Source organism: Planococcus citri, chromosome 2, assembly GCF_950023065.1.
Source record: "Planococcus citri chromosome 2, ihPlaCitr1.1, whole genome shotgun sequence".
Taxonomy (NCBI): Eukaryota; Metazoa; Arthropoda; class Insecta; order Hemiptera; family Pseudococcidae; genus Planococcus; species Planococcus citri.
Genome location: NC_088678.1, coordinates 33,664,039 through 33,684,859, shown reverse-complemented (window position 1 = coordinate 33,684,859; position 20,821 = coordinate 33,664,039). Strand labels below are relative to the sequence as shown.

Below are 20,821 nucleotides of genomic sequence, written 5' to 3'. Positions count from 1 at the left end.
CAAGAAATATGTAGCTTCGCTCGATAGGACCAAAACGTCGTTTTCTGAATATAAAGTTCAACGAATTTATTTTGAAAAAAAAACAACAGAAAATCTGATCCTCTGGTTGATATGAAGTTTATTGAAGTGTATGCAATCATTCTAACATGTTTGTCGAGATCTTGCTGGACTCGATTTGCTGGCTGGCGAATTGTTGACGATTCGCCATAACAAACGTGGTGACTTCGAAGTTGATTTTAATAGATTTTGAAATACTTGTTTAAAATATGGTGTTTTATTTTTTGTCCATCTTCTCCTCCCTCCCCCTCCGCATTTTGATCGTTTCAACTCTGTTCTATGTTTAAACGATATTTTCTAATTTATGTATCAATTTCCTAGATTTGTTAATTTAATCGTACTGCGTTGTTTTTTGTTTCAGACGTGGCATTTCACAACAGGTAAGAATGGTTTACTTCAGTTTCGCGGTACGAATCTATGCGTGGATTCGAAATTTGCTCAGAGCATCGGCATCGTTGTTGATATTTGTGATCCGTCATCGAACACGCAACAATGGAATCATCTCGTAAGATAACTGAGGCAGATCGACTCACCGACTGACTTCTCAATGCCGATTCCACTCGACAATAACGAATACTTACATGGATAAAAGCACGTTAATTTTATCCAGTGTGTGTGTGCTTAGAGAGTTCGTTAGTTAGATGAATGATCGAAACTCGAAACGACTGAATTGGTTTTATGGAAACGTGAGTTCTACACGTTGATAACGAAACCCTTTGTGGTAAAAAGCACGTATTTTTTTATCTACCTAGTGTGCTTAGAGAGTTTGTTAGTTAGATGAATGACTGAAACGACTGATATGATTTTCTCGCCAAGGGCGAGTTCTCTGCAAATCATATTTTTCTATACTCAAGTCTCTTCTCATTTTATTGACTAGTTACGTTTGCTGACGACGGTAAAAGGTACTGAAAAAATACCTTTGTGGTTGCTTGAGTTTTCATGAGATTTTTGCCCGAATATTTCTCCTATTATTTTTTTTCTCGTTTGGCTTGATTTTTTTTGAAAAAAGTGAGCCTGTAACGAAAAAATTAGCATTAATGTAGCGAGTGACGAAGAAAGGAGACGTACTTACCTATAGTGGAATGAGCAAATCATCGAAATTTTTTAATTAGTTTTAAGAATGTTTTACATTCTTTTTATACGAGTAAGATAATATTATTTAAATAAGAATGTCGTATTTAATTGGTCTTCCTTAGCATTTTCTATGAAGAGAATTTTTTATCCTATTTCGCTACTCCTTTTTTTCTAAATCGATCATTCGAACGTTCCACTATTTTTAATTTTTTCTAGAAAAGCTTTTCCCTAAGTTATGATACAAAATAAATTTTTGTACTTTGTTTGTGTTTATTTGCGGGTTATTATTGATTACATCGATGTGATGATCTTCGATTTGGTGTTTCTCGTTACCTATTGCATTTTTTATGTAACGAAACACGACGTGAACATCTGTAATCCTGTGAAAATTGACCCGAGGGATTGGTGATGGTGTGTATTTTGTGTAAAGTAGGTAGTATACTTTTGTAGTTAGAGGTTGATTTTATGCTATGGTTTCAAACGAGTCTCTGAACTTGGAGGTGGTCGAAATATTGTATGTAATAAATGTTGTAAATTAATGATGACTCAGATGTGATGACTGATGAGTTATCATTATTACGATGTGGTGAATTTTCTCATTAGTGAGGGAATATTTTCCAAGGTTACCTTCGCTTTAGAGGTACCCTCATCTTTTTCTTTTTCTCAATCATTCTTGTTAGATGAGTTGACGTAACGTAAGTAGGTATTACCCGTGTAAAAAATCTGAGATTATCGATGAGGATTGAAAATTGTTACCAGCAATATTGGAGCTACAACCTGAACTGATGTTGATGAATTTTCACAACAGGTGGCGTACCTATGGATTGTAGCAAATGAAAAATGAAACCGTCTTTTCACACGAGATAGCAGGATTTCTACGTTTTTGTTTCTCTTTCGAGCTCATTTTTCTAGGCGGTTTTGAATTCTTACGAAAGGTAGCGTTATTATATTGGGTTTGAAATGCTGGGAGATCATTTGTGAGGACGCATACAAAAAGGGAACATACGACCAAAAATTGAAAAACATTTTTTCCTGAAATCGTAGGAACCCTTTTAAGAATTGAATGGAACCTCCTCCTGTGAAATTTCAGTTTTGGTCGTATGGTCCCTTTTCGTATGCGCCTTCTCATTTGGTGTAGTAGGTCTTTATTTCAAAATCCAATTCTGGTAATGCTGTTTTTGAAATGTGAACTTTCATATTTACGTAATAATTATTAAAGATACATACTTAAAAATGAAATACGTAGAATAGGACATGATAGTAGAAAGCAGATTTTTTTTTGTTTCTACGCATTTCGAATTCATTTTTTGGGGCGGTTTCGAATTCTCACGAAAGGTAGCGTTATTGTATTGGGTTTGAAATGCTGGAAGATCACTTGTTATAGGTCTCTATTTCGAAATCTGATTCTGGTTATTGTGTTTTTAAAATGTGAACTTTCATGCGATCTTTATAGCTCAACCTTAACGTTTTAGGTGATTTATCGTTGTCATATTTGATATTTTGCGGTTTCAAGTTTGTAGGTATATTTTTAATCGAGATCATCTCGTCATATAAACAGTTTTTTTTTTATGGGAATGAGTAATAATAAGGTAAGTCTACCATGACTTTCGTGAATTTTTTAAATGTGGAGGCCTCCTCAAAGGGCAAAATAATTACGATATTGGACTATGCCCCAAACTTCATCTGGTCACTAGAACTTGATCAAATCTGCTGAATTTATTTTTCGGGTGTTATTGATTTTCTCCATGTTTCTAATCATGAAAAATACGAAGACTTCAATCTCTATTTCCGGTTATATTTTCATCTCATCTATTTTCTAAACAACTTTAGATGATTTTTCAAAAATCAACCAAAATAAATTCGAACGTCCGTCGTCACTTTCAAAGAAGTATCTACTCTTTCTTTCCCCATCTTGCATTTCGATCGTTTTAAACCTATCTTTATATTTCCTTTTGCGGTGTAGTGCGAATTATTTGTTACGGTATAAAAACTAACGTTACAGGCTGTACATTTAAAAGGTCTGCGTGAAAAATTGCTGGCTAAAATTATGGCCGTTTTTGGTATAAACCAGCACGCAAATAGTTGGCATTTGGCCACCTATGTAATGTCCACGCTTTCAAACTGTAAAACTGTTTTTCGACTTATTTTTGAAACTTCTGCACGTAATTAAGAATTCTTTCAAAATGTATCAAGCTGAAAGTTTACTGTTGCGATTTTTTCGAAAATTAGTTAGCTTTGTGTGGCGTAGGTGGGAAAGAAAGGAGAGGGAACCTAAATTTTTACAACTACGTGACCCATAGGTGAACAAATTCGAGACGAGTGAATTAGTATACCGTACCTACCTACCTACCTACCTAGTTACAACATACAGAAAATGTAGCGATACCACGTCTTTCGTACCACTAAAGGCTTTAAAAACCTTGACGCGGCAACGTCATCTTCAACGTACATACATGTCGAAGAACGTTGCTCGATAAATAAAGTCGAAACTGTCGATACGAAAACCTTTTTATAACGGATAAGTAATGTTCGGTATATGGAAACAATAGAGAGAAAAACTCTTCCTCAGTAATACTCTGTATACACTCGCGATGAAGTTACATAAATACATACGCAGCATTCGCTTCATGCTCGTCTGTGTATGTAAGTATAGGAATTTTTCGACGTGATTTTCAATTTAGTTTGTTGCAAAATAATGAAAAACTTTGGAATCAACTTTGCTCGCGTTGTAATCAGACAATATTGTAAACAAGCCTTTTGAAGTTTCAAAAACAAAATCAATGTTGGCGATGAAAGTCGCGCAGAAAAAAAGTTTTCTACCGCGTTAACACCTTTCAAGCTGTCATTCAATCAATTCCGGAATGATTTTTTAGCTCATTATGGTAAATGTGATTTTGAAATGTCTTCGTCAGTATAACTGCGTGGAATTTCAAATGCTAACGTTGTAAGCATTTCGGCAGTAAAACAAGTTGGTAAGACCTAAATCTTGATATCGAATTGTTTTGTCGAACTATAGATTCTTGAAGTCGTGGGCTTTGAATTGGAGTCGTTTTGATATCCCTGGCCTGATTAGTAGGAGATTAAAAATTCAACTACAAGAAAGAAAACTCACCTGCAACTTATATTTATGTAGGGTGTTTCATGTGTCTACTGTCTTATTTTGCTGGATCCTGAAGGTTTTTTAAAATGAGTTTTCAGCTCCACTATTACTTCGATACTGAATTTCAGTTTAAATGTTAGAAAAATTTCGACGTAGAAGGGTAAAAGTATAATGCTTGGAAGAGGAGCTTTTTAACGTTGTTTTTCTTCACTCTGCTGGCACGTTTATGTTGATTCGATAAAGCAGAAATGTGGTAGGAATTTTGTATGGGCCATTAATTTTTGATATTGTTGTAGAAATAGTTGAACGTACTATAATACCATTCAAGAGTATACGCAGAAAGTACACAGTATCCACATGAAAGGGAGGCAGTGACAGGAATAGGAAATTATTCGAAATATGCTCGTCTTCATCGTATCTATAAAACAACTCGTCTCGCATCGTCAGCGTGTTCTGATCGTCATCATCAAACGTATCAAAAAAGCATTTTCTAAATTCGAATAAACGACACGATGAAAAATACTAACCGGAAAGATAAAACAGAAATAATTTTTTCCTCTTTGAGAACCGAGAATATAATTTATACAATTTGCTAATGCGTTTACGCAACGAGACGACCAAAGACGAAAAACACTCCGGGTCAGAGAGGGGGGAGGGCACAGCGAGCGAGAAAAATATAGCGGAAAATTTAAATTTGGTATTCTGATTCGTTAATACATCCTAATAACGAGAAAGCTATTAATTTCAGAATATTTTTTCATCTCGGATACGAACTAATTTTTCACCGAAATTAACCATTAACTTTATGGAAATGTTGCAAAAAGCAAATGTTATTATTTTCTGAAATGAACGCGCTAAACTCTTTTTCGGTTCCAAAACTTTCACATCTCGTGAGCATTTTTTCGCAAATCAGTTTTCACCCTTTTTCGAAACTCGAGAACCGTTCAAAATGGTTTAGAAAATTTCTTCATTCGAATAACGCGTTTTAAATTGATATCGAATCTATATAACCAAAGCGTTTTGTTGTCAACTTTTCGGTCGCCGTTATTTTTACCAAATTATCATATTGTATTAGGGAATAAGTATTTTTCTCGTTTTAAAAACAATGTCGTGTGTATCGATCAGTCTCCTGTTGAACTTGCTGATCATGCTTGCACTTTCTCTTCTTCCTTCGGTCTTGATGAAACTCGTTCGCTTTTTGATTAGGTATCCTCAGGCGCGGACTGGCCCAAAAGAATCTACCGGGAAATGAAAGAAATTGGGGCCTATTTGTAAATGAAGGGACCATTTTCCATAGTCTTTTCTCACTCATTACCAAAAAAAGTTGCATACTTTCGAATTTTATTAAAAATTTATAACTATAGGGGCCCATTTTTCATCAAAAGGGCCCATTCTCCACTCAAGGGCCGACTCTTTTCCCGGGGCCTACCGGGATTTTCCCGGTAGCTCTTATGGCCAGTCCGCCCCTGGGTATCCTGCTCCTGTCCGGTCAAGTTGAAATTTTGGAAAATGATTTTTTCATCACCCTCCCCCACCCTTTCCCAATAACTCAAACTGTGTGCGATAGCACAAATTTCGATCATAAAAATATAGAGCACACAAGCCGTCAATTAAAGCAAATTACTTCCGACGTTTAGGATATTTTCTTTCCTACAAATATGAAATCGTCGAAAACTCGAACAAAGTAGAGCAAAGAACGACGCAGCACTGTGAGTATGAAAAGGATGCGAGCGAATTTGAAAGGACGAAAATTTTATTTAATGCAGAGTGACACAGGCTCAAAATGATAGTTATTTCAAAACATCAAATAGATTTTCGTTCCATTAGAAAGAAAACGAACGAACAAGAAAACAGATACAGTGGGCAGAGAAACCGGGCATGAAAAAATTGTCACGTTTTGAAAGTTTTCATCGATGAAAAGAGAACCGTTTTCGAATATTTTTTCTAAATGAAAAACTAAACTGGAAAAGACTCGTTTGATTGCAAAGTTTTTCAAATAAATTAAGGTAGGTATAGTCGTTTGTGACACTTGTAATATAGATTTCAATTTATTAAAGATTGAAACTCGGCATCGGCATCGCCGGCAGTCTTGTCAAGTTTTGTAAGTTAGATTGTGACGTTTTTTTTCTCTTTGTGTGCTATGCTTCCTGGTTTTACACAACAGGTACCTATACCTATGTAGAATTCCAGTTGCAGATGTTTCGTTGTAACTGGCGGAATATTTAATTTATTTCTTGATAGCTTTCAGCATAATTTGAAAAATTTTCGAGGTGGTTGAAATTAACCAGAATTTGAAAACTCGTGATATCTTTCTTGGAAATTATTTCTCTCCAAAGATATGTATAAATGATCAATTTTTCTGAGTATGTAGAAAAATAAGGCATTGAATTTTTCCACTATTTAAAAGTCTCCTTTGAATGTGATTCAAATCCTTCGTGTTTTTAGCTTAACTTTTCTTAGTACAAAGGAAAAATATGGCTACAGCCTATCATGATTCCGGGATTGGGGGTGGGACCTATCACAAAATCCGTTTTGAGACTCCAGGAATCCATATCCATCGATTTTTCGCATGTCTTATACTTATATTTTCACTATTAATTACAATATAAGTAAGTATTATCATTTTTTTGGCGGACGATAAAATCATCTCAGCCGAAAACATTTCAATGGAATTTGCACAGATGTGGTTTTTGGGCTTAGTTCGGCGTGCAAATGAAGGGGTTTGAGTGGGGGATGACCTTTACTTAGAGTTCGCCGATGTCTAGATTTTTTGTAGACGATGAAGAGGGGTGAAAAAGGTCAAAAATGGAAAAAATACTGCTCAAAAAGTACCTACTTATCCCTTAAGTTAAGTGATGACTTATTTTTATGCTGACATCGTTGAGGAAACCTCCGGGTTATGTTAAGTTAACAAGTAAAATTAAAATACTGACATCGCAGAGGAAACCTCCGGGTGCTGACATGGACCCGGAGGTTTCCTCAGTGAAGTCAGCACCCGGAGGTTTCCTCAGTGATGTCAGTTCTCGAGGGGTATACGTAGATGTAGTGTTGGATCGATAGTTCTATTTTAATTGGGCATATCACGATTTCTACGTATTTTGCAGAATTGATATTCATGTATCATAGTTCTGTACAAAAATTGGGGAGGGAATGTGGGCGAAGAGCTCGTATTTTCATTTCAACTCACAATCGGTCTCGATCTCAAATATTCCTGAAACACTTCCTTCAAACAAGTTATCTTCCTATCTACGTACAGGGTGTCCAAGAATGAGAGGTTTCGATTCATTTTAATTAGCCAGAATGGGAAAAAAATTTCCTTAAGTTAAAATTTAAAAATTGAATAACCGTCTAAAAAATGTGCATTCAAGTTACTGTTTCTATGCAAAATGAAGCTTTTCTCGTCTCGTGTTTCACTACGCCCTTTCTTCTAACGATTAGGTATTCAGTTTTACGATGTTCAAGTAGGTAACGGTTTTCTCTCCTTTTTGATAAAATCAAAATCCCTCATTCTTGGACACCCTGTGCCTGTACAATACCTACTCACTCTTATCATGTCAGTGCGATGATGACGAGGGTATATGTGTGTGTGTGTGTGGTGGTATTACAAATGGCGTAGTTCTTGGAAATCCCAAGTTATTCGTATTCCTTTATGCGTTTTATTTTTGCACTCAAAAGTTATTAGAAAAGTACTACGCAATACTTGTTAAAATCTGCCCATCCTTATCTCTTTTTTATCTCTCCAATTCCTTTTCCTAGAAATGTGCCTGTCCTGTTGCGAATTGACTGCACTTCAGAGTTCAGTTCAGTTTGTCCTTGTCGATGTCTGCCCTCTGTTGCTAGTAAAAGAGAAATTCAATATTTAGTGCTTTAGACTCGTAATGGTCACATCATGTGAGCCAGTTCACAACCGCTTTTGTATCTTGTTCTTTTTAGTTCGAGTATCTTTGTCGTGATCGTAACGTGAAAATTCTTTCGATTCGTTGTACGTCGTCGGTGCGGTCGGTTTTCTTCCTCGTATTTGGCATGTTTTAACTTGAGACTCGAATTCGTTTTCGATTTTCCTTATTGTACCTAATTTGTATTTACGAACGTCTTCGTCGTGGTCATTGTCGACTTCGTAAAAGTAGGTAATACCTATTTTTTGGTTCATTGTCGTCGTTCGTGGATTTGTCGATGATTCTTGATAACGTTTTGTACATGTCAACTTTTTGTCGGAAGTTTTTATCGCGATCGATTTCTGAGTCGAAGTAGTGGTTCGTACGTTCGTACTTTTTTCGCACTTTTTCGTGTGATTTTCGATAATCGTAACTAATATTCTCGCGCTTCTTCAGTAATCTCGCCGAGTTGCCATTGTTTTTTACCTTACCTGAGACTGGGAGCAATTTCGCATCAGGACACCGCCAACATCAGTAACACAAGCCGCATCTCGAGGATCCAGCTTTCATTCGGTGAGTTTTTTCGATCAATTTTTTCTTTATTTCAAGTTTTTGTATTTTATGCATGTGTATATGTACTTAGATGTGATATTTGAAATGCTGAAAAATTAAGCTGGTAGCCAGGTACTACTTTACTTGTACCCCTGAATACCTGATCATCTTGATTTTTCCTGTTTTGTCTTGAGTTGTTTTAAATAGTCAGGTGCCTAAAGAGACGAATTACGAAACAAACATGATTTCTATAGTTTTATATGCATATTTTGCTTAATATGTACATACATATGCCCTGTTACATTGAACAAAATGGTAGTGGATGGCGCAGTGCCTATTTCAGCAAACGAAAGAACGAGCTTGTATTATTCCAGGGAATCTTGTTACGCCCACTGGGGTGCTGGTGGAGGTCTTGGATCCGAAAAAATGTATTCGAATCCGAAAATAAAAGATGGAAAAATTGTAGTAGAGTTGAAAAATTCCTTTCATCAGATGAATACAATTTTTTTCCACTTTTAGAAGCACAAATTTTCAAAAGATTACGTTTTTTTTTTTTACAATTTTAAGGGTGGAAAAGTTTGATTCACAGGTATTTAAAATGTTTTTTTTTTATTTCGTGAATTATGAATTTTCGAGAGGTTTTGCCATTTGTAGTCCTTTTCTACAAATTGAAATATTTTCTGATTAAGTTTTTATAAAAAATAATGTACGAAGAATTTAATCCAGAAAAATGAAATTTCTGCATCAAAAGTGTTTTTTTACCTGTTGGATGAGGCAATTTCCGAAGTTAATTCCTCGTTTCGTTCGGGATGATTTGCTATCCTTTTTCTGAAACAGACATTTTTGAAAAGTTTTCATTCAGTAATACGCTGAATCTAGAAAAAACATTTTATTCCTCAGAAACCAATGTTTTTTTGAATAAATAATTCTGTATTTTTTTATCATTTTCAAAGCTTAAATTATCCTTGCTTAGTTTGGGTCCATTAGCTTTCCTTTTGTATTCAAATCCGAAGTATTGAATCCAGAAAAATCAATTTCACATATCTCAAAAATGATGTTTTTTCAACTCTTGAATTCGGAAATTTCCTTCGGACCGTTTCATATACTACAATATTCTACTTAATTGAAAAAACTAGGCAAACAAAAACTTGATGTAATATCAACACCTACATTTTCAAGATGTAAATCTATTGTCAGTTTTCGATTACAATTTGACATGAAAATATCTAAAATGTAGCACATGTGAAATTTTGTTTGATATTTGGTCATTTTTGATGGGAATTCTCAAGATTCTGCCCCCTCTCCTCCCTCAGAAATATTTCATCACATCATCACATAGTCGAAATTGACGTATGATTTAACGTTATAGGCAAAACTTCGTTTTCCTTTAAGGGGATATTCTCAATACACCGTTGCATAACCAAAATGCCTTATTTTACATTGGTCTTATGGGACAACTTCAATGTTATAATTTAGAGCCGCGGATGCATAGAATGGGCACAAAATTGAAATACATGTTTTTCAAGACATTTTGAACAATCCTGTGCATGCATTTGTCAATACGTTGAATAGTTTTTCAATAAATACAGTTTCAAAAATGTTGGATTTTTTCTCAAAAAGTCCAACATTTCATTAAATTGTATTTTTTCGAAAACTACTCAACGTATCGACAAATGCATGCACAGGATTGTTCAAAATGTCTTGAAAAACGTATATACCAAATTTGAAGCCATTCCATGCACAAATGGCTCTGAATTATGTGGTTGAAGTTTGGCAGGCGAACAGATATACTACCAAGTATTGAGAATATCCCCTTAATTAATTTTTTTCTATAGCTTCAAATTCCTTGAGTGAATTATTCGCGTCGCGAGAAGCTATAGTAGATAAAAGACTCGGATTTCCGATGAAAATTCCAGTGTACGTTTGGGCTATGGCTAGGTAAATTTTTTCACATGTTTTCAAGAAAAAGAATCACTACTTTTTTGTACTTCATTTTACTTATGCTGCTTTTATTCCTTTATGGCGTTTCATCGATATGAATGAGATTCGTTCAAGTGAAATTCCAGTTTTCATTGTGACACCTCATACTTTTATGTTTCTCAGTGACGTCATAATTCGTTGGGAAGAAAATTTCCCATTCCCAGTCGAAGGTCTTTATTCAAGAATTGGAGAAAACTTGTCAATTTTTTGCGATACCTACAGCTTAAGAGTTCTCCAAAAGTTTACTTGCATTTCGGTTTTTGGGGGGGGGGGGTGTGTGTCTGATTCAGTGATTTATGTAAATACAATCATTATGACGTTAAGATTACGATACCTGAATTTACTCGAAGCAAATTAAACGTGATTTTGTACTTGAGCCATTCGCAGGAAGGCGTAATAACCGTATCAACTACGAGTACAATCGGCTTTTGAACTTGTGAAAATTTCCATAAAATGAATCGTCAATCGACGAGACCTGTCATCAATTATAAGGGGAAAAAAGTTTCAAAACTCGGAATAAAATCATCAACGTAATTCTCAGTCGTTTATATTAATTAAATAGTTTATTCATCTGAGAATTTAGTCGACTTCGGAACATTTACTACAAGACTGTTTCCAAAATATCAAGCTTTTTTTTTACCTCTAGCTCATTGGATACACAAGCAGAAAGAATTTTCGCGCCGGTGTAGTTTCGCTGTTGATAAAGAGGAACGCGCCGGTGAAAAGAGCTCGTCGGAAAATTTACATAATTGGTTTCACGAAAAATGTTCATCTCACAGAGAAATTAAATCGTTTAAGTAATTCTCATTAGGAAAAAAATTCTCTCTATAGTATTGTTCGTTAACAGTTTCGCTTTTGTGTTTGTTTTCCTTTCTTTTTTTCCCTGTGCTTTTTTTTTCTTTTTCATTAACGCTGTACCGTTACACGCGACACTTTTATCATCTTTTCTAAAGAAAACATTTTCTTTTTGCGACATAACTCAATAAAGGATACTCTGTTTTCGTGTCTGTTAACTACATAAAATAGGAAAAAAAAGTATACTCGGTCATTATCAGCTTCCACAATTTATACGCCCTTTTACTGTCGTCTATCTTTTTGGTTTGCTTTATTATGTACAGCGTGTGTTTTTTCTCTGGTTGTCTCTTTAAGCTGATTTACTCTTCTACTCTCGTCTTTGTCCAGCGAATCAAATACTCGTAATAATAAAACAAGAGGTGTTGTGTGTGATTATGCAGTGTGGCTGGCAAGTTCTGAAAAGTGAAAACGACTTTGATTATGGTGAAATGGTTCAGCAGGTTTTTTTTTGGGGGGGGGATAATAGGTCTACGTACAGGGTGGATCGCGTAAAAAAATTTCCAAGACTTGACGAAATTCGACAGAGACCTTCAATTTATGAGTTGAAATGTGATACAAATTTGAGATTCTGCGTCTACCTATACCTAGGACAATGCCATCAAAATTCAACATCATGTTGAGGGTTTTACTGAACGGTTGAAAATTTGCTAATCGTTCAATTTAGGATAATTTCGTACTTTGAAAATATTTTCAAAATTATATTTGCAAATTTTCAACTTTTGAGTGTAACATAACACGAAAAGTGGCGTTGAATTGTGATAGGTCGATACAATATTTTGAATGAAGTTGTATCTCATGAAACTGAATCATTTTTGTCGAAACAGATTAAGTAGGGGCTATAGAGCGAAAAAAGTAAAAAATTTCAAAAATACCTTCTCTTTGAGGACCCATGTCTCATTTACTCCCTGACATCGGAGGGTTTATTTTTTTAATATTTTCTCATCTTCAACAGCAATTTGTCTCCTTTTCCTTGGTTTTTTCAAAAAAAAAAAATATATTGAGACTAGAAGGTGAAAAATTTGCGCATTTTGAGTTGAGTTGAGAATAATATTATTAAAAACTGGCAATTTCTACAAAAGCACCCTTTAAACGAGTAATTTTGCTCGTCCTTGAACAAGTCAAACGAAACTTGTAACTAAAAAGTACAAAAGCTTTATAGCTCTTCGGTTTATGAAAATTAAGGAAAAAGATATGTGGAAGCTCGACCAGAATCGACGTCGAATAAACTACACATTTCACACCGAAGGCCTATAACCAAGCGTAAGATATAGTATTACGTTTTTTAATATAAGTATAAAATCATATTACGTGAAAACGAAGCCTGGCAAAATGTTGCCTAGCGCCGGAGCCGAATTTCATTCATCTTTTGTTAGCTCGTTGAAAGCTTCCATTTTCTAGGGGTTTCCTTCTTCAGTATATTCGCCATAGTTGAGTTTATGCAGCACTGTGTTGAGTGTATATGTACTATAGATGGTATATATGTAGAGAGACTAGTATTTTCGCCAGTCTTGGTCGAATTCTCACCCCCTCTCGCTAGTTAGAAAGTGTTATATAACTCTCAAGGGGTAAATTATGTATGATGAAGGGCGTAGGATTATGAAGTCTACTATCAGGATAGTTATAATTGCCCTCCGGAGACGTTATAGTAAATTGTACGCTTTCGTTCTTGTCCTTAGCTTTTATCTGACCAACATTTAGATGGCATTCGTCCATAAAAAGACGCGTACTCATAGCTCGGCTACGATATTTTTATATCGACTTTTCGTAAAACTCGGTCTCGATCACGTTGTAATTAGCCTTATATTATAGTACTGAGAGATTTTTTTCTTCTCATCGTTGATCGGTTCGTTATACGTGGGTTTTTACGTATCAGTCGAATAAATTCGATGAAATCAGTCGGATTTTAACACCGAGCTTTAGCCCGGACTTTGCCGGTTGTTTGCGGGTTTTTATTTAAATAACGAAGAATAAATACGTCACCGAGAGAACAAATACAAGAAATAACATGTAAATTGCCCCCTATTCGGGTTTACAAACCTTTTTCCAGAGGATTTATAACTGGAATAAGATACCGTTCGTTTGACAGCGTCGGCTAAGTTTGTCATTTGATCGCAGATAAATACATATTCGCGTATTTGCTCTGCTTTTTTTTACCCTGCTTTCTTTTCTGTCTTCCTTTATTTTCGGTTAAAGGAAGTAAAGGGATTTTCTTTCGACGTAACAGTGACTTTTCGACGTGAACGATTCAAATAGTACCTACGTGGTTTAAATAAGCCGGATTCTAAGCGTTTTTATACCGTTCGAGTGCACCTAGAATTTGAATTTTCTAGCTTTCAGCTTCGTTATAGCGTTTATTGGTTAACCGTGTCGGTTAAATGGGGTGGACAATTGGCCGCTGGTTGTAGTGCTATGGAAGAGGTTAGTATGAGTTGAAAAACCTTGATATCCAAGTCTTTCCATTGTTTAGAGAGTGGCAAACAATGTGGAAAAGTAGTATTTTTGTACATATAGCTAATGTGTTCAAAAATGCTGATCAGGTGGAATCGAATTACATGAGTAGATTTTTCTGAATTTTGCAATTGAAGCTAGGAAAAAAAGAAAAATTTACTTACTTGAAAATAAATTATTTCCTCTTGAATAATAATCGGAAATATATTAGCTAATTGTCTTGACCATTTGCAAGCTAAAGAAATAAATTTCCAGGCTCATTATCTTCAGATTTTAAAAATTCATCCTACAAAAATTCTTCTTATTTTTTCAAAATTTTATTTACCCAATAAATCATCATTATAATTTAACATATACTTGAGTATAACAAACTCATTATAAAATTACAGAATCATGAGATCAAAAAATGATCTTGAACCATACAAATAGCATTAACCATAATAAGTATAAAAAAAGCTAGGTATGTACACACAAAACTCTGATAGAAAAACATACTAAGTAATAATAATAATTACCTAGAAAAATATACTAATAATAATGATTATTGATTATGATTACCTACAGGGTGACCAACAAGTAGTTTAAGTAGAAAAATGCTTGCCAAAAATTCCCTAATTAAGTTATCCAAAAAATTCAAATTGCTATGTCACCCTTGGTCCATTACTGTTCAAACACCTACCATCTTAAAAAATTTCTGTTGTTTTAAAATTTATAGTGAGACAATGATTTACTCATTAATTTGAACATTGAAATCCGAATCATTGCCCCTTCAAATTTCAAGTTAGGCAAAAACTTTACATGCGGTTTTTGTTTCTTTTGTTAACCTCTACCAGTTCCATGGATTACTCCTGAAGTATTTTATTATTTTAAAATTCCGCGAAATTCGCTAAATTATCAAGTTTTCAAGTTGGCAGCACTGCGTTCCCAAAACAATAGTGGTGGGATATTATCGATATTTATCGATATATATCGATATTTGCCCCCGTCGATATATATCGATATTTTGAAGCCGATAATCGATTATCGGAAAATTTTTAAAAAATATGCAAAAATCCCTCAAATAAATTGTGCGAGGTATTTTTTTGCTCTTTTTGAGCATTTTCAGACTCTTTTAGAGTAAAATAGTGATTATCACAGCTATTAATGGTAGCCATGGGCCATATCTGTAGAATAATGAAATGTTGACAATTACGTCATCAATGTCATCATTATTTTAAAAAGCGCCAAATAGGTAGCTAGATACTGAAAAAGCAAAAAAATAAGGAATAGAAACAGCTTAGAGATGATTCAGTTTCTCTTTTCATCAAAAATCAGCTGTTTTATGGTCTTTTTATGAACATCAAAAACATCCGATATATATCGATATTATCGATATCAGACCCCCAATATTTTGACGATATCGATATCCCGAAATATCGATATTATCCCATCACTACAAAACAAGCCTTGCTTCGGAGAAACCAAAGACGTTGCTTGTGTAGCTCCTAAACGTACTGCATTTATGCAACCCTCCGAGCTTCTCACAGTGCTTATTACTCTTAGAAACGAAAATGCTGATTTTTACTTTAACTATTTGTTGGTCACCCTGTATTAAACTAGGTTGGAACAATTTTTTTAAAAACAAAGATAATTTCAGTTTTGACTTCTATACAAATGATGAAATGAGTTACGAGTTCGCAGTTAGTGTTTGAATCGCTACTATTCTGCTTCAAATTTGTCTAAGGGAAGGGTAAGTTAGCTACAAGTTTCTATTGAAAAAAAAAAGTCAACAACATTTTGGAGTTTATTAACATTTAAAGACGAAGTGTCAAAATAGTACTGTTATCCCACCAGGCGAGGTAAGAGTAGGTAAGGTACTAGGTACTACATAGTACAGGGTGCCCAGAAATATCGAGTACCCCAAAGAAAGTTTTTCATTAAAAATATAGGTTGGCAACGTGAAATAGATGCATATGATTGGTGGAATGTTATCTCTCCAGTTCAACAACCAATCATGCGCTTTCATCATTATCATTCACTGTGACCAACCAAAGTATTTTTGTAGAAAACTTTTTTAGGGGTACTTACTCGATATTTCTGGGCACCCTGTAGGAATGGGTATTACATAAGTATAGCAAATATCATTACTTAGATTCTCAAAATTTCATTTCTACACATGAAACGAATTTTTCTTTACCTATATTTTCATCATTCACAATAATAATATGGTAAATTTTATGATAATACTGCATCGTATTATCATGAATAGTGGCAATATTAACATTTTTTACACTGAAATAAAAATAAAATAGTAAGTGACACGTTTTAATAAATTCATTTCACAAATTGAAATTGAAATCACAAAATAAGTCTTCTTTGAATAACATCCTTACAAATTTTTAAAAAAAATCTGCCTCAATAATCTCATTATTTGAGAACATTTTTGGCATAAAGTTCTTAAAACTTTAAAAGAAACGAGATCAGCCTCATTTTGAGAACATTTCTTAACATTAACATAATATAAAATCATATATGAATTGTTCCGGATGGTCGTTGTTGGCACAGTCTTCGAGCCACCAACTTTTACATACGCTGCATTGAATTCAGTCTTCTACCTAAAAATAAAAAATTAGAGAGTAGGTAGATAGATGTAGACAACTCCAAAAAAAATGTTCGTGATACAAATTTTTACCAGAGGATCCTCGAATGGTGTTTCGCATCCAGGACATTCGATAATAATAAAAGTAGACGCATCCAGTTTGGAATCAGATTTTTCGAAATTCAACTTTTTGTTTACTTTTTTCGGTTCCGCGATGTTTTTGAGATTCGATTTCTCGTTTGCTTTTGTTGGTTTGACGATTTTTTTGGTTTTTTGCTTCGTTGGCAAGTTTTTCTTCTTCTCTTCGCGAAGTCGTTTTCGTTCCTCTATTAGCTCAAGTTTTTCACGTTTTTCATTCATTTTTGCTACTAGTTTATCTTTCTCCGGCGTGAGAGTGAAAATCGTTGATTTGCCAGCTCGTGAGAATCCACTTTTTCTATTTTTTTAATATGAGATAGTGGATGGACCTCATTCATTCTGAAATGAAGTTTCACAGGCACATTGGGTTCATTTTCCTTATTTGGAAATACTACAACACCTGAAAGTCCAGGTTCAGGATTAAAGTCAACACTATCAATCTGATTTCATTTTGAATCTCTTCTTCGGTCATACCAATGTTTTCATCGACATTTGGCGTCAAAATCCAGGATTCTACTCAGCACGAGAGGTTGAAAATTTGTAAATCACGTTTTTTGGGTATCTATTTGTGTTATCGAAATTTTTTCTTCGTGAACATTTCGCGTTAATTCTGCCAAAACATTGAAAAGTGTCATTCCTGAAACTGGGGAAATTTTTGGATTGTAATGGTACCAATTTTTTGGTTATTTTATTACTGTCGAGAAAAATTGCCGAAAACTTATAGAATTTTTTCGATTTCTTGAAGTTGGTTACAATGACCAAAAAATTGTCACTACTCCTTGTCAAAATATCCCTCCAGTTTTAGGAACAATTGATGTATTTAAATACATATATATTTTGGCTAAATTAATGCGATGTATTTTGCGACGAAAACGTTTTCAAAATACAAATTTATCCAAAAATAAGCGATTTGCAACTTTTCAATCGCTCGGTGGAACCCTAAAAGTAGTCTTTGGTTTTGCGGCAATAGCATAGATCGACGCAGAATCCCAAAATCTTTCATTTTTGGGACTGGGCTATTTCTCGAAAAACAGGTTGGGTAGCGAAAGTGCGAAAAAACTACGATTTTTTCCAAGACGCTTCATCTTTAAGGGCCCATTCCTTTCCTCTAGGGGCACCTCCGGAGCTAGAAAAAAATCTGAGTTATTTACAAATTGAAAAAAAAAACAGGGTTTCACTGAATTTGTCAATTTGGTCAAAATCTGCCGATTTTTTTTAGGTAAGGTGATCTACCCTTCGTATTGTAATTTTATTCAGTCTCATTGGTAAGGTCGGAGTTGATTTCAATTCATTACTGATGAATGTTATAATCGTAATTTTTATGGGATTCTAATTTCCAATGTTTTACAAATTAATTTCAACGCCTACTTACTTTATAGTATGCAACCTAAATTGCAGAGGTTTTAAAAGTAACATCTAACTGCAGTATATTTGGCGCTTCAACCGAAGCACGTGATGTTTCAAGCAACGCAACGCGCATGCGTCCAATTACATAATGATAACACATTGATAACAGCAAAATTCAAATATCATGCAAACAAACACAAATATTTGAAATAAAATCGGCGAAGTTTTACCCCTCATAATGACTCGCATAATTTGAAATATTATTTTCGTTGCTTAGTGTGGATTCCGTTCATTGAGTTTTATTTTACAGTGATTCGTTTAAAAGACTTGGAGAGCATAATGGCGAAGAATTTGGAATGGTTTCAACACAATTTCAGTAACATTTCGGTGGATGTTGATCGTGTAAAATATCTGGAAGAATTACAAATCGCTCTAAGCACTTCTAGAAAACAAGATCTAACTGCCATTGTTGCAAACTTACAGTTGGGAGTAGTATTCGACTGCTTGAATACCACCGATAAGTATGAGTTGAATTTTATATCTACGTATTTCTGGAGAGAAATGAATTTAGTATTCGGTCATTACGTGATGCATTGTTTCACAGATCTCAGATTGAATTAACCATCGCAGTATTGAAAAAATTACTTCCGGTGCTAGATCCTTGTGATGTAATTAAACTGTACGGTGTTCATCTTGGACGTGCTTTAGAGCACCCTGAAATTGAAGCTAAGAAGCTGGTGATCAGCGAAGTACGTACTTCGTGATATCAATTTCTGTTTTTCAAATCGTACATACGTTTCATTCTTTATTTTACAAGATTATTAAAATTTGATTTCTCCTCATCACAGCTTAACAGAGCAGCTAAAAACCATAGCGTGTTGGCTTTGATCTGTAACGAAACACCTCTGTTGTTATCAGTGATCGATTGCGTTAAAGCCGAAGATTTATCTCTCGCTACTGTCGCTGCTAATTTCCTCGAAGAGCTGGGCAAAATTCTAGACGGTATTCGAGTATTATTTCATCCGGTGCTGTTAGATGTTCTGAAAAAGTCGAGCGAAGAAAGCGATATTGTGAGATTTCGTATTTACGAAGTGAGTTCGATTTGATCACATATCTCTTTGGCTGTACCTACACAAGTGTTAACCCAACACTAACGTGGTAATGTTTTCAGATAATTGTGAAAATTTCAATTGCTTCGATTCAAGGGTTAGAAGCTAGTGCCAATAGCGGTTTACTGATCAATTTATTGAACGAGCTTCAGAGTGGCGATATTCTATTACAATTAACTTCTTTGGAGACTGTTACGAAACTAGCTTTATGTGATCATGGATTGCGATTTTTGAAAGAGAAAGGACTTTTAAATTATGCTCAAGAGCAATTGGCGAATAGCGAATCTACAAATAATCTTCTGTTGACTGGTGTGTATTATTATACAAAGTACGGTTACGAAACTTATCAATCAAAATGAAGTGCATCAAAATTAATTTTTGTTATACGCAGGTTTCATTAAATTTTTTGGTAACGTTGCGCAAACTAAACCGGAAGAAGTTTTCTTAGAATATCCGTCGGTTTTGAATTTAGTATTCAATCTTTGCGATTCGAATGATCCTATTCTTTCTAACATTGCGTTAGAAACGGTTGGATTTATTGCATCTAATCCTGAAGGCAAAAAAGCCTTGAATCAGCGTCGTAAGTAGGATGTCTCTAACTTACGAATGAATGATCGTATTAGCTATGAAATATTCATTTTATACTCAAACATCTTCGTGTTCATTAATACAGATTCCGAAATGCAAAACGTTATGAAAATTATCGAACGAACGATTGCAACACAACCCACTGAGAGAAAAGTCGTCGCTTTGAATGTTCTGAGTAATATCTTACAGCTTGATGTAAGTTTTTGTTAATATTGCTACAAAATACTTATGTAGATTCATTACTATTTTTGTGGCACGACTCGAGTGTAAAAATCAACATTATTCTTTAGGTTTCTGTTCAAACGCCCGAACTTTTGCTTCTAACCAAGAATTACTATTTGCAAATTTCGCAAAATCCGATGAAAACACTGAAGACTATTTGCGAGAAACCGTTCACCGAATTAAAACTAGCCGGTTTAACGACTCTGAGTAAAATCGTTGTGCAGCCGTGGGGCTTGGAAGAAGTGAAAAAATGCTCCGGTATTATTTCGTCGTATAATTTTTATGATTTTATTACAATCAAAAATATAAGTACATATTTACAAATTTACATTTGTATTAGGTCTGATCGAGTATTTCCTAGATCGTAACGAAGAAAGCGACATGAATTGCAAAACTATCAAATATAATCTTGTACAAATAATCGCTGAACATCCGTTAGCCAGGAGTATCTTCGGCTCTGATATCATTTCCAAATTCCAATTACACGTCAAACAAGGTATCTGTTACGTTCAATCCAAAACTGAGGTAATGTTCGAAGCAACGTAAGGTTGTTCTTTATACATACGATGAAACTCTTTATTATCTATGATGAAACATTTTTATTGTAATTCTTTTTTCTAAATAAAAATTTGCGATTAGCTTTTTACTCGTTAATTAAAAGAGAGGAAAAAAATTCGCGTTGAAAAAATACGCATCAGTACATGATTTAAAACAATTATATAAAATAAATAGATAGGTAAAAAAATACTGGTTTTAGATGACTTATAATTTATTCCTCTTCGTAGGAGATACAATTTTAAGTAGAGATACAATAGGAGCTTCGAAAGCTAAAGATAATATAAAAGCTAATATATACGACGCGACGAGTTGACCCAGAAACATGATAGCCTGTAAAATT

General features: G+C 34.5%; 3 protein-coding genes across 3 annotated transcripts in view; 2 read left to right on the top strand and 1 right to left on the bottom strand.

The window, feature by feature from the left end:
• Pgant2 (polypeptide N-acetylgalactosaminyltransferase 2) overlaps positions 1–1,404 on the top strand; it is a 72,898-nt gene extending 71,494 nt beyond the window's left edge. The window contains exon 11 of the mRNA XM_065349758.1: positions 419–1,404. Coding sequence (XP_065205830.1) covers positions 419–571 — 153 coding nt within the window. The 3' untranslated portion in view covers positions 572–1,404. The remainder of the gene's footprint in view (positions 1–418) is intronic.
• Positions 1,405–8,060: 6,656 nt separating this feature from the next.
• On the top strand, positions 8,061–20,561 carry LOC135835512 (26S proteasome non-ATPase regulatory subunit 5-like). The gene is made up of 9 exons (XM_065349780.1): positions 8,061–8,679; positions 18,315–18,525; positions 18,609–18,753; positions 18,853–19,095; positions 19,176–19,422; positions 19,505–19,693; positions 19,787–19,896; positions 19,992–20,181; positions 20,264–20,561. The coding sequence occupies exons 2-9, from the start codon at positions 18,344–18,346 to the stop codon at positions 20,467–20,469; spliced, it is 1,512 nt and encodes a 503-aa protein (XP_065205852.1). The 5' UTR covers positions 8,061–8,679; positions 18,315–18,343; the 3' UTR covers positions 20,470–20,561.
• LOC135835510 (O-acyltransferase like protein-like) overlaps positions 20,178–20,821 on the bottom strand; it is a 40,019-nt gene continuing 39,375 nt past the window's right edge. The window contains exon 15 of the mRNA XM_065349778.1: positions 20,178–20,811. Coding sequence (XP_065205850.1) covers positions 20,686–20,811 — 126 coding nt within the window. The 3' untranslated portion in view covers positions 20,178–20,685. The remainder of the gene's footprint in view (positions 20,812–20,821) is intronic.